The sequence below is a fragment of the Lampetra fluviatilis genome, chromosome 21 (assembly GCF_964198595.1).
Source record: "Lampetra fluviatilis chromosome 21, kcLamFluv1.1, whole genome shotgun sequence".
In the NCBI taxonomy this organism is placed as follows: domain Eukaryota; kingdom Metazoa; phylum Chordata; class Hyperoartia; order Petromyzontiformes; family Petromyzontidae; genus Lampetra; species Lampetra fluviatilis.
In genome coordinates, this window is record NC_136295.1 from 1,127,949 (window position 1) to 1,144,729 (window position 16,781).

At 49.6% G+C, this 16,781-nt stretch overlaps 1 protein-coding gene across 3 annotated transcripts in view; it reads right to left on the bottom strand.

Annotated features, from left to right (window-relative positions):
- LOC144938124 (disintegrin and metalloproteinase domain-containing protein 11-like) overlaps positions 1-16,781 on the bottom strand; it is a 95,079-nt gene that overhangs the window by 7,920 nt on the left and 70,378 nt on the right. Inside the window, exons 21-24 of one of the 3 annotated variants that reach the window (XM_078865831.1) lie at positions 15,058-15,163; positions 11,502-11,621; positions 3,918-4,083; positions 1,000-1,111 (exon numbers count right to left, since the gene is read on the bottom strand). In XM_078865831.1, the coding sequence (XP_078721957.1) occupies positions 1,000-1,111; positions 3,918-4,083; positions 11,502-11,621; positions 15,058-15,163 (504 nt within the window). Of the gene's footprint in view, positions 1-983; positions 1,112-3,917; positions 4,084-5,557; positions 5,711-11,501; positions 11,622-15,057; positions 15,164-16,781 lie in introns of those variants that run through there. The other 2 variants (XM_078865832.1, XM_078865833.1) reach the window with 2 other exon arrangements.

The following is a 16,781-nucleotide window of genomic DNA, read 5'->3' on the forward strand; positions in this document are numbered from 1 at the left end:
GCAGGAGCACATGGAGCAGCAGGGTGGCTGCTGGGTGTGCGGAGTCACACGGAGCAGCAAGGGGGCTGCGGAGTGTGCGGAGCACACGGGCAGCGGGGTGGCTGCAGAGAGAGAGAGCGGGAGCGGAGGACTCAGACGACGTGCGGAGGCACGAGGCGGAGAAGGTGCGGGTCGGAGCGGAGACATCGCGGGGTGCGAGCAAGAACCCAATAAAGGACACGGAGAACAACATCGGCTGAGAGTCCTTTATTACATATATGTGCCTACTGGATAATTCAGCCCTGCTGCCACTGCTGAGGCTATTTGCAGGTCGAGTTGCTGCTGCTGCCCAGCCCAACAACTGTTTCCTGACCCTATCTCCCGCTCTGTTTTTATTTTCTTTTCCCTGCCTTCTTTTGTGATAAATTCTGTTCATCTCTGGGCTGTCTCTCACTACCTCCGATTTCTTTCCTAACCTATCCCCTGCCCTGCCTGGCCCTCGGTGTTTCCAGCCACCTGCAAGGAGCGCTGCCCTGGGCCTCGTCCGTCAGCTGGGCTCTTGCCTGGTGTCAAAGGCTGTGATGATGATGATGAGCTTGACATCTCGATGAGCGAGTTGAAACACACCACTTTCATAACTATATTAATTACGACTATAGGTAAAGGCAAGTTTATATCAATGTACGCACACCTGTCAGGCTAAGAGATGGAATGTTAAAGTACAACTCTGCAATTGCTGGCTTACGCCACTGCTGGTGAGAGCAAAACGAAGAGGGTATTTGGTCTATTCTTCCACGCTGGCCAGACCTGTGGGCATACCCACAGTTTACCCCACCACACGTGACCTACTAATCGAAAAACTATGGTGTACCCTTTTATACTGCAGGGCGAACAAGGCTGCGGGCATTTAAGGACAATTCCCCAAAGGTTATAAATTAGCACGGTTGGGTATGTACGGTGCAAAAGAAGTCAAACATACATACAAACATAACTTATAAATGTACCATTAAAACAGCAGACCTGGAATTGGTTTTTCAGTTGGAAGTGGTGCCATGATGAGAGGATCATAGACGCTGCAGTCGCTCCCAGCCCACTCGTGATCACAAACACACTTGGCCATGTTGCTGCAAATCTGAGAATGCAGGGCAGTGTTAAAGAAGCACATTTTATTAAATGTTTAAAACTCAAGGACTTCATATTGTTTGGCATTCAACACAGACCGTGTTCAACCACCGTACTGCAGGATTATAGCACTTCTCTGGCTGCTTCTTTCTCCACACTTCTCCACTGTGGAATTCCTTCCCATCGTCTCTCCCCTCCCAAGCTCTCATGATAATACTGCAATAATCTTCTACAATACTGCAATATCCCAGAAATGTGTGTAACGCGCGTGACGTCACTCCACATGAATTTTTACACTCACGTGGAAGAAGGTCGAGCGAAAATATATTTGTTTTCGCAAAGTCGCTTCAAATATGACGTTTCTTTACAGAAAGTCAAATAAATATATACGCAGCACAGTGCTAAATCCGTACGTGATGTCACTACAAAAATGACCACCCCCCCCCTCATTAATAATCATGAGCGGGTGGATTTTTACACTCCCGTAGGTCGATCGGAAATTAAAAAAATGTTTACGCAAATTCGCTTGAAATTTGACGTTTCTTTATTGAAATGTAATTAAATTAATATTTCTACGCAGCAAAGTGTATTTAGTGTCTTTATTTATTTCTTCAGCACTTGAAACAAAAGGTAAGTCTATTTTTTTCTTCTAAATTATGATAAAAGTAGCCTACTGCCCGTCCAAGGACGGTTGTATTGCAGTTAATCTGAAATATTCAATCGAAAAGAATGACCCACTCATGATTATTAATGAGGGGGTGGGGCCGGGGTCCACATGAGTGACGTCATCATCAATGATTATTGATTGGGGGGGCGCTCCATGTGGAGTGACATCATCCGCTCTTGATTATTAATGAGGGGGTGGGGGCGGGGTCCACATGAGTGACGTCATCAGCTCATGATTATTGATGAGAGGGGGGGAGCTCCATGTGGAGTGACGTCCTCCTTTAATGATTATTAATGAGGGAGTTTGCGTCCCGCGCGTGACGTCACTCCACATGCCGCACCCCCCGTCATTAAGAAGGTCGTGCGTAAATAATATGTTTTCGCAAATTCGCTTCAAGTTTCACGTGTCTTTATTGAAAGGGAATCTAATTAATGAAAGTGAATCTAATATATAATTCTACGCAGCAACAAAGTGGATTTCGGGTCTTTGTTTTTTTCTTCAGCACTTGAGACAAAAGATAAGTCTAATTTATGCTTCTACATTTTGGTTAAATATATATTTATCGGTAATTTTCCAGATATTTTATTGCAATCCAATTTATTTGAACCCCAGGGACCGAAAGCAGAAGCGAATAACGTATCAGACCAGTGAATTAGAAAATCATTGAAGGCCAGTTTAATACAGTGCTAGAGTGAAATGCAGTGAAGTGTTTTATGACATATGTTCGTTATTGAAAGGGAATCTAATTAATGAAAGTGAATCTAATATATAATTCTACGCAGCAACAAAGTGGATTTCGGGTCTTTGTTTTTTTCTTCAGCACTTGAGACAAAAGATAAGTCTAATTTATGCTTCTACATTTTGGTTAAATATATATTTATCGGTAATTTTCCAGATATTTTATTGCAATCCAATTTATTTGAACCCCAGGGACCGAAAGCAGAAGCGAATAACGTATCAGACCAGTAAATTAGAAAATCATTGAAGGCCAGTTTAATACAGTGCTAGAGTGAAATGCAGTGAAGTGTTTTATGACATATGTTCGTGCAAGATTCACTGTCATTCAATTTACACAAGATAAAATTATACTCTGCTCATTTTTTTCATAAATATTACAGCTTCCGTCCGAGGACGGGCAAAGAAGCTCGTAACAATAATAAAGGGACTTTGAAGTCGTTACGTTCGTCTCGTGTTGCGCACGACCATGTGGAGGACACATTGACAGATCTGACGACGAAAATCAAAGCATCACTGATTTGGGTGTCAGTGTGGTGCAGTGGTATCACTGGTGCCTAACAGCAATAAATCATTGGGTTCGATTCCCGACTTGAGTGCCTTTCTGTATGAAGTTTGTATGTTCTCCCTCGTGCTACATGGATTTTGTCCGAGTTTTCCGGTTTCCTCCAATCACTAAATTAATATATAATATAGTAATATATAATCTAAGCGCTATTGGCCAAAGCATCCCAATGCTGGAACCTTACCTGCAAAAATGTTTTCAATTGGGATTAACACACAGCAACATGACCCACGCTACTGCGAACAACTTGGCAGAACACTCCTGAAACATCGTCTTGAGGATGTCTTGGGTAAACCAGCGTAATCAGTTTAACAGATAGTATTAACCTATTTTTTGAGGTTAGATCGTGTAAATATAAAAGTGTCATTAAACCCGCCACCACCCGACACAGCCAATTAGTAAGGGTTGTCATGTAAACAAAACATGCCCATTCGTGACTAGTTCGGCACACCAGTGTGTTGGAGAGTAAACCCACAACATTTATAATTTGAGTAAGACGTTTCGCCGGTAATTACAACCAGCTTCATCAGGTGACAGCAAGAGTTGTACAGAAATCCTCCTCCTGTTTCGGTCTTAAATTTTGGAGGCATAAATGTGATGTCGTCACTTGTGAGCCAATCAGGTGCGAAGACTAGTGGGGGGTTAGTGTAATCATATAAATTACAATGGATATCTATTATTGGTTGGGTTATTCATAGTTATTCAACATTACTGTATGTACATCACGCATGCATATTAAGTGTAATAATAAAAACAATTCAAAAGAGACATTTTAAATTCAGTATTGATTGGTGCATTGGTGGCACGTCGCCCGTAAAAGGTCAAGAGCAGATGAAAGAGCGTTTTTACCCCACGTCCTGAGCAGCTGTCCTCCGTATTCGATGGGCACGCCGTGAGGTTTAGGCTACGGATTGCATTGCACTTTTGTCTCAAGCAGATCATATTGTGTCCACAGGGGGCTCCATCTGGAACATATCCCAGGTCCATTCCGTCAGCTAGTATCACGTGGCCACCACTGCAACAACAACAAAACATAGCACACAATGAGCATTTTACAGAGCAAGCGTATTGGTTACGTAAGCTGGCACACACTGGTCTTGTAATGCCTATTGATAAATGTGGACTGCTTTAGGAGACGCATGATTTGTGTAGAAATGCAACGCATGCATTATATCAGAACACTTACTGACACATTAACGTCACCGTGTACATTTTTATACTCAGAAATAAAATAAAAAACGGTCATTCTGAGAGCACACTGAAAAACACGCACAAATTACTACTCCCGTTTGAGTCACTGCATTTAACTACAAGAAACTGCAGTTAGTGGATGCATTTCTTGCAGATCTCTAAAACAACAGTTCGTATATCCCAGGAATCTAACTCTTTTTCAAATTAGAGATGAAGGTTCAAATGTCATACTTCAGTGTCTCATCAATGACGCCAATGATCACTCTGTGTTTTATGTATTATTTGGTTTTGCAACGAACCAGGACCCATATCTAACAGAACGTCCTTGTCTATACAAACATCTCGCAGTTCATCATCGTGGGTTTAAGCGAGCCTCACTCTGTTGATGAGACACTGAATGTCAAAATCGGTCCGAGTTTGCTTGAAAATTCAACTCCCAGAAGACCATGTACTTTGACTTTTTTACTATTTCATATTTTCATTGGTTAGGTGAATATAAATATGGGAGGAAGGCGTATCTGTTCATTCATTTTGTTACTTATGTAATAACATGCTGGAGACGGCTTGTAGAATCGGTCCTTTTATTTCACTTTCTTTGCAGTTCACAAACACTCCCCGTTGCTGGCAGGCAACGGGAAGCGGGCAGACAGTCACCAGAGACCCACCACCACGTGGCACCCAGAGCCCCACTCGCGCGTGGCCTCTCCCTCTCTTAGTTCCGTGTCTGACCCCATGTCTCTCCTCTCTCCCCTTATTTAATGCCTGGGTCACGTGGTACCCTCCAGCCAATCCTCAATAGCCTGCGCCGAATGTTCCAGATCCCCCATCAACTCCCGGGACCACGCCCCTGACTTGTCTTCCCATTGGCTGAGGCCAAGTCCACCGAAACCAATCACCTAGCTGACATCCCGTGATCACGCCGGGACCATGCTCCCAGGCTCTTCCCCCATTGGCTGTAAAGCGGGACCGGCCAAGCCGATCACCACGTGAATCTGACATAGGCTCTTATTACATCACCCCCCCCCCCCCCCCCGGTGAAAAAAATCAGCCGTCTCGGCTGGGAAAAGGGTGACAAGCCGATTCCATAAAATTGCTTATTAGGGCGTCGAAGACGCATTAACCATGAAGGGCGAAATGGGCGTCTATGCGCCTGAACAACAACAAAATTCACCCATGAATAACCATACATACATTAGGGCGCCCCTGCAGCGCGGTAACAACAGGGAAGAGACTGCAAGGCAATCAATGCTATCGAAATGGAAGAGATTTCGACCGCGTACGCGATGCGGGACCCTCTCCGCTTCCTGCGCACGGTCGCCTTGCCGCCAGATCAACAGGAGGCGGTTGGCGTGAAGAAGAAGAAGGAGGATTTCCGATTTCGGTCGTGTCCAGGTCAGGTCCCGTTGGAGGAGGGACGGCGGGGGTCTCAGCAGCCCTCAAAACCTGTTCATCTGCGGGTGGCACAACACAGTCCCGCTGGGGATCAACGGGCGAGGCAAGCGGCATATTCGGCACAACGGACCCCGGCAGGTCAACAAGTGGAGATGAGGTGTCGGTACGCAGGTCAACGTAGGGTTTGAGTCGCGACGAATGGACGTACCACCGACGTTTTTCGTATTGGACGCGAACACTCTGTGGATTCCGAATGTCCACCAACGTGACAGGTCCTCGCCAAGGCCTGTGCAATTTAAGGGATGTGCCCACCGGCACCTGAGGGCAGTGGAGCCATGCCTGATCGCCCACCGACCAGGGCATGTGGGTACGCGATCGACGTGCACACCTCTCATTCCTTGCCTGCGTACGGGCCGTCGCACACCTGGCGGCTTCTCGCGCCTCTGTAACTCGTTCAAGCGAGTCCCGTACGTGATCAGGCAAGGAAAGGGACGGCTGTTTCCTCGGCGTACCCAGTTGTACATCAATGGGGGGTACGTTCTCACGACCATACATCAAGAAAAATGGCGAATATCCCGTGGACGCGTGCGGAACCATGCGGTATGCCGCTAAGACGCCCGGTATGTGCAAGTCCCAATCGGTCTGCTTTTCACAGACCGTGTGACAAAGCATAGCCGAAAGGGTGCGGTTAAATCGTTCCACCATGCCGTCCGTTTGCGGATGGTAATGGGAAGTGCGGATTTTCTTTGTGCCCAGCGCATCGCAAACATCCTTGAGCAATTTGGAGGAGAAGTTACGCCCCTGATCCGTGAGCAGCCTCTCGGGTGCTCCTTTATCCATGACATAACCATTCACAAAAGCATCGTTAATGGACGCGGCCTTCTGGTCAGGCAGAGGCCAGGCCATAGGCCATCGAGAAAAATATTCCACCCCGACCAGAAGGTATTTGTTGCCCCTAGCGGACGGAGGAAATGGGCCGAGGATATCCAGAGCAACTAATTCGTTTATACGGGTCACCTCAATGGAACGTAATGGCGGCACATAATGTGTCCGGGGCGGTTTCCTCTTCGCGCAATCATGGCATGACCGGACAAAGTCGTTGACGTCTGCCGTCATGCCGGGCCAAAAGAAATCTTTCTGCATTGCGGCCAAAGCCTTTTGCACGCCGAGGTGCATTAATTTGTCAGCGTGCAGAGCGCGAAGCAGATCATGGCGAAGGATTGTAGGCACGACCAGGCGTGGTCGGTCAGACAATCCATCGGTACACATTAATAGTCCCGCCTGGCCCCGGAACACTTCCATCCCGCCAAATGAGCTCTCGGTTTCCCGATCAATTTCCGCAACGGAGCCAGAGAGGCATCGGCCTCCTGTTCGCGCAGCCAAACCGAGTGCGGCAGCCGCAGAGTATCATCAGTATCCACTGGTACATCCTGGCCGTCCTCGTTCAACATTGCCCCCATAACCGGACAGGGCGAGGTAAGCGGCGCCCCACAGCGATGCATACCCGTCAGACAAGTGCACGGGGGAATGGGTGGTAACCGGGGAATGGGTGGTAACCTGGAGAGCGCGTCCGCGTTGGCGTGGCGAGCACCCTTGCGGTACGTGATATCGAAGGAAAATTCCTGTAACGATTTTAACCACCGTGTCAATTGGCCTGATGGTTGGTCCAATTTCAACGAGTATTGCAAAGCCGCGTGATCAGTGCGAACGAGGAATTTCCTTCCATACAGGTACGACCGGTACAAGCGAACAAAATGCACGATCGCCAAAAGTTCCCGCCTCGTCACGCAATATCGTGTTTCTGCCGGGGACAGAACTCTACTGCCATATGCAACCACTCGTTCAACCCCATCTTTACGTTGCGATAAAACGGCCCCGATGCCGATATCGCTAGCATCCGTGTCAAGGATGAACGGCTGGGAAAAGTCTGGGTAGTCGAGCGTAGGCGCCGTGGCCAGGTGTTCCCGGAGCGAGTGAAAAGAGCGTTCCTCCTCTGGACCCCATTTAAACCTTTGATTTTTGCCCGTCAGAATATGCAGTGGTTTAGCCAGCATGGCAAAGTTCTTAACAAATCGGCGATAGTAGGACGCAAAGCCTATAAAGCGCCGAACGTCGCCCACCGAAGTGGGTGTAGGCCACTCTCGGACACATCGCGTTTTCTGAGGGTCAGTGGACATGCCGTCGGAACTGACAATATAACCCAAGTAACGGATGGAGTGTTGCAAAAGGTGGCATTTCTTTGGTTTAAACTTTAGGTCAAAGACGGTCTCCAGGCGTTGGAGGTGTTCCTCGAACGTGCGGCTAAAAACGATAATATCGTCTAAATATATGAGGCATGTCTCCCACTGTAGTCCCGCCAGCACCAGTTCCATCAGGCGTTGGAACGTCGCCGGAGCCGCATTCAAGCCCATGGGTAAGCGGTTAAACTCAAAGAGGCCTTGTGGCGTGTGGAATGCCGTCTTGGGTTTGGACGCGTCATCGAGGGGGAGCTGCCAAAACCCCGAGGACAGATCGAGGGTGGAAAATAATTTTGCCCCTGATAAAGCGTCCAATGAGTCATCCATTCGTGGTAAAGGGTATGCGTCCGCCACGGATATCTTATTCAACCGGCGGAAATCGACGCAAAATCTCGTCCCACCATCCTGTTTCTTAACCAGTACCACCGGCGCGCCCCACGGACTGTTGGACGGCGAAATAATATCCGCCGCCAACATCTCGTCTACAGCGCCGCGCACGTGTTCCCTTTCTGCAGGGCTCATGCGATGCGGATGCATACAAATCGGAGGTGTCGCACCGGTGTCAATATGGTGCGACAAAAGCGACGTGCGGCCGAGATCCAAATCATTTTTACTGAAAACGTCAGCATACTGTACTATCAACGAATGCAAAGCGGACCTCTGCGCGTTCGATAAAGATTAATTTTCTCCGCACAAGTCCGCGATCCACCGTTCCTGTGAACGATCGCGTGGCGGTCCATCGGTGTGTGTTTTAATATGCGGTTTTCCGTCAAAAGTGGCGAAATCGGTAGTGGCGTGAGCCAATACCGATCCAGCCGGATCATTTGGGCCGCCACCAAGGAAAAAGATTTAGACACCGAATTCGACGGGGATAATAACACACCCAGCGTACCATCCTTAACCTGAAGGGGCTTACGGTAACGCAGCGGGATAAGCATTTGTGAGCCCGATGGAACTTCTACTGTGGCAGCGACCATGGCGTTAACAGCGTTACCCGGCGGCGAATGGGCCAGCAGGGAAGGCAGGAATAACATCCTACGACCCCCCGGCATTTCTAAACAATTCTGATCGACCAGTATCTTAAGTGGCATGCGGCGCAAGAAGTCAGTGCCTAATAGGCATGGGACGGCCAGTGAGCGAGAAATCAACACCGATCCTTCGGCGGTAATATTACCAATAGCAATTCGCACATCAACTTGACCGAAAATACCCATGCTACCTCCGTTCGCGGCTACACACGCGTCATTAACCCTGCGGATTCGCGACGTGGGAATAGACAAAAGATGAAAAATAACATCTGAAATGGTGGCAGACGCGCCAGTGTCCACCAAAATCCGGACGTCGATGCCGTCAATGGTACCCCGTACCGTCGACGAACCCGACGCCGCAGCCACAACCCTACGAGCCAATTTTTTCCATTGTGTAGTAGAGCGTGGTAATGACACCGAAGAATCACAATTATCATTGGAAGTGCAACTATGTGTGCGAGTGGATGAATGATGTGACACGACCTGCCGGGTGTCCGATTTGCGCCGACTCGCCCGAGGGTGTCGCGGCTCCGCGTCCGGTGGAGGAGATGGAGGCCCACTCGGCGGAAGCGGCGAAGGCAGAGGTCGGCAGCAGCAGTCACGGGCAAACTGGCCTCGTCGGCCACACTTGAAGCACGTGGCCGTCGTCGGCCGGCGGTCGGTCGACCCGGCCCCCGCACGTGGTCGGTTTGCGTAGTCACCACTCCGGTCGTTCAGCTGTCGTCTCGGGATCCAGTGTGGAACAGCAGCCACCAACTCGTCGTCGCCGGAGTCGTCGGAGCAATGGACAACCCGTCGTGGAGACCACCCTAAAGGTGGGACGTCGATTTCGGGTTTACCCGTCCATGCCGCCATCTGATCCCAGCGCTTGATGTTAAATTTAGCGTCCAAGCAGCGCGCCACCCATCGCGATGTAAGCGGTTCGTGGCCGCATACCGGCAGCGAGATGTTGAATTCCTGAGACAGCTCCAGCATACGGGAAAGGAAAAGGGGATCGAGGTGATCCGCCGTCGCGTCGGGGTAAGCGGCCATGGCCAACGCCACCAGCGCCCCCCGGTAAGCCAAGGGCGACTTCTCTGATCCTCGACGACGCGACATAAATTTCCTCGTGGCCGCCGTCGGCGGGTCGTAAAACCCCACCATTTCTGCGAAAGCATCACGAAGCGTCTTCTTCTTGGACGCCGGGACGGATCGGAAGACCGCCAGTGAAACATCGTCCAGCAGCATGGGCAGTGCTTCCAGCGCCTCTGCCTCCGTCCATCGCACGGATCTGAAGGCCGACTCAAAGCGCCACGTAAAAGCACTCCAATCGCCCCCGGCAATAAATTCCTTAATCTGTGGAAGCCGATGTCCGCGGTGGCAGGCAGATGCCGCGGGCGTCTCCACTTGCGATTCCCGCGTTCTGCGCATCTCCGACAAAATGGCGTCCGGAGGCCGCGTGGTAGCAGCCTCGCGCAAGATGGTGTCGAAAGGCTCCGTCGCCGCCGCCCCGCCCAAGATGGAGGCCTCCCCCCGTGTGGCAGGAGCTGTGGCGGACGTCGTTTTCCGCCGAAGATCCTGGTCCTCGACATCGAGCTGAGCCGCAGGCGGCCGACCCAGGGCCGCAGAGGACGCGACCGCCGTCACCAGATTGAGCAGAATCGCTCGGAGCGACTCGATCTGCTCCGCCATCAGCCGCCATCCTTCGTCCGCCCTTGAGGTGGTTGCCTCTTCCTCCCTTGGGCGATGAGCGGCGTCGGGGAGAGCGGCCGTCGGAGATAGAAGAGCCGTAGCTCCCAGCAGATCGTCATCGTCCGTCTCCACAACTTCCTCCGATGGAGGGTCGGGTGGGTTCTTCTTCCTGAGGTGCTTGGACATCTTGAAGATCGTCCAAACGGTCCCAGAAGAACTTCTGACACCAATGTAATAACACGCTGGAGACGGCTTGTAGAATCGGTCCTTTTATTTCACTTTCTTTGCAGTTCACAAACACTCCCCGTTGCTGGCAGGCAACGGGAAGCGGGCAGACAGTCACCAGAAACCCACCACCACGTGGCAACCAGAGCCCCACTCGCGCGTGGCCTCTCCCTCTCTTAGTTCCGTGTCTGACCCCGTGTCTCTCCTCTCTCCCCTTATTTAATGCCTGGGTCACGTGGTACCCTCCAGCCAATCCTCAATAGCCTGCGCCGAATGTTCCAGATCCCCCATCAACTCCCGGGACCACGCCCCTGACTTGTCTTCCCATTGGCTGAGGCTAAGACCACCGAAACCAATCACATAGCTGACATCCCGTGATCACGCCGGGGCCATGCTCCCAGGCTCTTCCCCCATTGGCTGTAAAGCGGGACCGGCCAAGCCGATCACCACGTGAATCTGACATAGGCTCTTATTACACTTACATTCTCCACAACGACGCTAATGATTGTGTTGTTATAAGGATAACGTGGGCCTGTGTTGGCCCACACCTTTCTGAAGACCTCCGACCTCTCGGCCAATGGGTTGAGTCATATTTGTCGTCGAGTAAAACCTTCCACATTGTTTATCTTGCGATGGTCTAAATGGTGATTCGTCAATATCCATCCAAAGCAACACGTAGAACATTTTACCTGCAATCGATGTATCTTCCTTCCTTGTACATCTCCACCTTGGTAATGTCTCCATCCATTTCCCCTACTCGGGGAGGCCATGCGATGCTGGAACAATGCAAGTATCCGCACAGGATGTCACTGCAATGACAAGACACCGATGGCAGCTGAAGTGAATCCAGAGGAATTCAGTTTGGCTTCTTCACTTCATCGACATGAACCACGCAAGGGTCCATTGCAGCCTGCAAATCCGCCCTGCAGGCAAAGAGTAAAATACTCGGCCAGGTGGCTCTGTGGCAGACCGAGCAGTTCACAATCTGAGGTTGTGATTTAAAATCCTGGTTGGGGGTTGACTCAGCCCATCATCACTCCCATCATAAAAATGTGGAATTTCCATTACTGGTTTAAGGCTATAAATGGGAGAGAGTACCACCTCAATGCGTGTTTAAGTAGCAACTTAACATTCATCAAGAGCTGGCAATGTTGTTCATTACCAAAGAGAACAGGACTGCAGCTGGGCCAAGCCAGTATGAGGGGTTACACTTCCGTATGATTTACAAAGCGTGGTTTCTGCTGTATGGCGCGCAGCGTGCAATACCCCCTACAATTACGACAGAAAGCCCATCACGGGAGCGTGCATCGCTTCTTCTCAGCTCGGCATTCGCTCATCGTCACATGGGGCCCAGACCGTACAACCATTTCAGTCCTCCAGTAAATTTACCTTCCTCTGAGTTTGCATGGCCTCGCACACATTACGAAATATTTCTAAGCCCAAAGTAAGCAGATTAGCTGGCCTGAGTTTTCATTCGGTCTTCCAACCGACATACATTGGCCAAGAAGATTTGCAGCCTCGCACCGATTAGCACGGTTAGCTACGCATGGTGCGAGAGAAGTTCAACGTACATGGTAGAAGCTGTGAAAGAAGTGGCCTGCGGAACACACGCTGGGCATTGTGGGTAACCATGTGGGTCGCAAGACTACAGCCAACCTCGAATATGAGCACGAGATGAATAAACATGATACATGACCGATTCTTGGGTTAGGCAATGTAATAATCCGGCCAAATATGTGTCTTGAGACAATCCACCACCGGAGAGAACCAATTAATGAAATTGTCACGTAGTGCATAAGCATTTATCAACGCGTCAATTATCTTTTGTTTCCTCTCACTTGCTGGTGAGTTGAAAGATAATTCTGAAATATAATAATTGACGCATTGTTAAACACCCGCATGTGTGGCTGTGTGCGGTGATGGAGTGTTGTATGACACTTATTTGGCGAGGTCATTCCCTGGCCAAACCTAATAATCTATTAATAATTATCATAGCATTGACTGTGAAGTCATACGTGCTAAGAAAATAAACATGTATGTAGGTTAGAAAGGCCTTGGTGTGTGTGCATGACCAATCCTAAGCTTATCTTAAAACGTAGGTTTTTGTATCCAATGCAATGATCCATATTTGATTTTGGGTCAGGTAACATGATAGTTTTACGCCACCTTTCTTGTCATTAACCCTACACCGCCTGATACGATTGGTACCCGCCGTGACCTTCACGGCGGGTACCTGAAGCTGTGGCCTTCACTATGTTGGGGAGACCGGCAGCAAGGTCGGTGTGCGTATGAAGGAACACCAAAAAAACAAACGCATCAGATACGAACAGCCGAATGCACATTCGCACCTCCAACTGGCACGGTTCGCTACGTATGGTGCGAAAGAAGTTCAACATCATACATACATTCTTCTGTGGCAGGACCTGCATGTCAAGGAGATAGACGCACGGTGGATTTCTATCAAGTGGATGTCCTGTGCAAATCCAGTTATGACTGGTAAAGTGTGATCACACAAGCGATTGAGGGAGAGAGATAAATAAAAACAACTTCAACAGACCAGAGAGTTATAAACAAAGTGCTGCATGGTGCTCCAACATCAGTGGCCAGTAAATATTTAAACTCGATACTAAATCAACAGAACCAACACAACTAAAAACATATATACGTAAGCTGACAAACGCACAAATCAGTGCCATGAATAAATGGAAAACATCTTTGAAATAATTAACGTATTTGAAAGTAGCCAGTCCCAATGACCCAAAAAATGGAATGATGCATTCGGTGGCAGTTGGCGATGCCACGGCGGGTCCTGAAAGCACAGGGTGAGCTGAAGCCGCCTCAACTCCATTTCCGAGCTCACTGCCTGACGAAGCTCACAGCAGTTTGAGCGACATCTCGTGTTGCATGAAATTCAGCTGTGAAAAGTCTTCAGCCGCAGGCGAGGAGGAGCTTCGTCGGTCACAATTTGATTGGTTACATCGGCACGCGTAAATAAATACTCTCCAACACATCGGTGTGCTGAACTTGTAACTAATTTAAAATCTGATTTAATAAAATTCGGAAACAAATAGTTGGTCCTCCCCTAAGAGATGTAGGCCTGTATTCTTAGCCATGGCTCAGCTCAAGCTTGGTTCTGACTCAAGTGAGCCAGCTCAAAGCCACGCTTAACTTGAGCCAGCTCTAAGCATGGTCCCAGCCACGCTCAGGATTCCAATCGGCCAAACCCTGAGCCAAGTCACCGCTGAGCTGCTCACTCACTCATCTTTTGAGTATGACGTTTCGCTGGTAATTACAAGCAGCTCCATCAGGCGATTTTTCCCAGAATTGTGGCAAAACTGCCTATTGAGGCTGGTTGTAATTACCTGCGAAACGTCGTACTTAAATTGTAAATGTTGTGGGTTTACTCTCCAACACACCGGTGTGCTGAAGTAGTAAGTAATTGGCACGTTTTGTTTACATGACAAACCTTACTAATTAGTTGTGTCGGGTGGTGGTGGCCGGTTTAACGACACATTTATATTTACCCCCAAAAAAACCTTCTATTGTGGGTAAATAATATCTTCATACATGTAACAATCTTGTCGAGTGGAAGATGATCAATAATGAGAGTTGTTTTCAGAAAACTAGTAAGTGCCTTAACTCAAAAACAAATACGGATCACCCTGTGCTACGTGGGGTTTACGTGGCGAGGATTTTGTGCCAGGGCAGAACTGCCGCACCGCGCCCCACCCCTCTCGTTCCGGCAGCACCGGTCGTCGCTCACCGCCGCTGTCCACCCGTGGGACCGTGCGCAAATTACCGCGCTCGTCCAGCGGATGCCACGCAGTGGAGCGTTTTCTCCGCAGGATGCGGAGCCTGCCGTCACTCTTTCGCCGACACGGCAATTTTTGGCTTTGCACGAGGAACACCGAGGAAACGTTTTGGCCGAGAAGGCTAAATACAAAATGCTGCCTCAGTGATTGCATAACAAAAAATGAGGGGATAAATAAGAATAAAAACACGGTATTTTTAACCATCAGTGATAAAATACAGAAATATCACAACATTAATCTGACTGCCATTCGTCAGTAAATATTGGCTTGAGTTTATCTTAATTGTATCTTATACTGAGCCAAATGGCACACTTGGCTGCATGGGAATTGTATCCGGTCAATAAAGGGACAAGGTAGCTGAAATATCGAGGGCCTCCTTTCTTTCAAAGCGGCAGACGAGAGTAAACTATGGGTAACAAAGTTGCATACTTACTCTTTTTGACACCGTATCCAGCTGCTATCACGTTTGCCACAGTTGCCCTTCTCATTGGCTTCGACGTTGAGTTTTTCATAGCAGTGCTTATCGGCCGACACCACGCCTGAAACAAGAGAGGAAACAGCACGAAGAATGCAAAAGCATGTAGCAGCACAACGCTCGACGTTACCGCCATGCTTTGAACGCAAGCGCTGCTTTACCCTTGCCGGCAAGAATACAGTCGTGTTCTCCTGTAACGTGGTGGTAGTTGGGTTCCTGAAGAACAACGCGTTATGGAAAAATCGCGTTATCATGAACAATATCGGGTAAAGAACAGTCCGCGATAACACATGAGATGCGTACGCAGGCCGAACAAAGACTGAGGCGCTTTGGGTAGCATCTAGAAGCATCCAGCAGCATCCCGCCTTGTGTGATGCTACGCCGAGGCAGCCGTACGACTGCTCATCCCTACTCGCGCGACGTAGTTCTGTTCGCTGAAGCGCGCTATATCCAATTAGCATCCACGTTATAAAAAATGTGTTCCCGAATGCATTCATTGCGTTATATCCAATTTGCGTTATGAAAACATGCGGCGTTATAGGTGAACAGACTGTACTGGCAAAAAAGAGTCCTGAATATAATTGCTCAACCCAAGCTATTTAGACTTTTATGTTTGCGTTGTATTTGTGCTGTTCGCCTTTTGACATTCTTCGGTCTGACACTGGTGAGACAGGGCCATAAAGGAGGTTGTCACTGGTGTAGGCCAATTCGTTTCAAGGACAATTAATCTATTATCGAAGCATCTTTGCATGTTTTACCACAAGCGAGTATGGTTAATGCAGACTTGATGCCTTGTGATGGATGTCTATTTGGTGTTTGGACTTCTTATCATCGCGTCTATTCTTTCCGAAAAGGGTAAAAAGGCAATTTTGTCCATCATCTTGATACTGGCAAAAAATGCTGCCATAGATACATGTGTAGCATCGGAAATACATAGCACACACCGCCCTATGTACACTTACCTGTAGTTGCGGGCTCGGGTATGTAGGGAGTGCCACCATGAGATAGAGAGAGAGAGCCGGACCGTTGAGAGGCCAAGTTCCCCCCGACTCCAGGTGAGGGGTTGGGGGGTTATCCCAGAGCCCCCTGGAAGGTTCCAGAAAGGGGGCGGTACCGGGGGCAGAGAGTCCCCGAGGTGGATATAAAAGACGGACCTCAGGACGGCTTGGGGGCAGTGCTCTGAAGACGAAGACTGAAGACCAGCTAGGCTAGGACCCTAGTGACCCCCCGGGACCCGACGTTTTTTTAAGGGCCGGGGCCGAGTGCGGGCCAGTGGTCGAGACCCGCACCTTGGCTGGGTCGGGTCAGCATAGCCTCCCCTAGGTCACCCTTAGCCTGAGGACTCAGAGCCCGTAGTCCATGTGATAGGGCACGTCAGACCGGAGGCCATACCTCCCCAGGTAGCGGGGGTAAAGTTTCCTGGTTTCCGTGGGAACCCACTACATTTGGTGCCAGAAGTGGTTATGGAGACACGCAGAAGAGGACGCACCCAGAGCCCGGACGGCAACGATGGTGTACCGGCGGCCGGGGTCCCTGCAACCCTGGCTGCCGACGAAGAGGCGCTGCCGGCTGTGCAGCTGCCCATCCCGGTGCATCCAACGTGCACCTCTTGCTGCAGCGGGAGTCTACCGTTGCCGCCTGCACCGGCCCGGCCGATGCCTGCAGCTCCGAGAAGGCGCAAC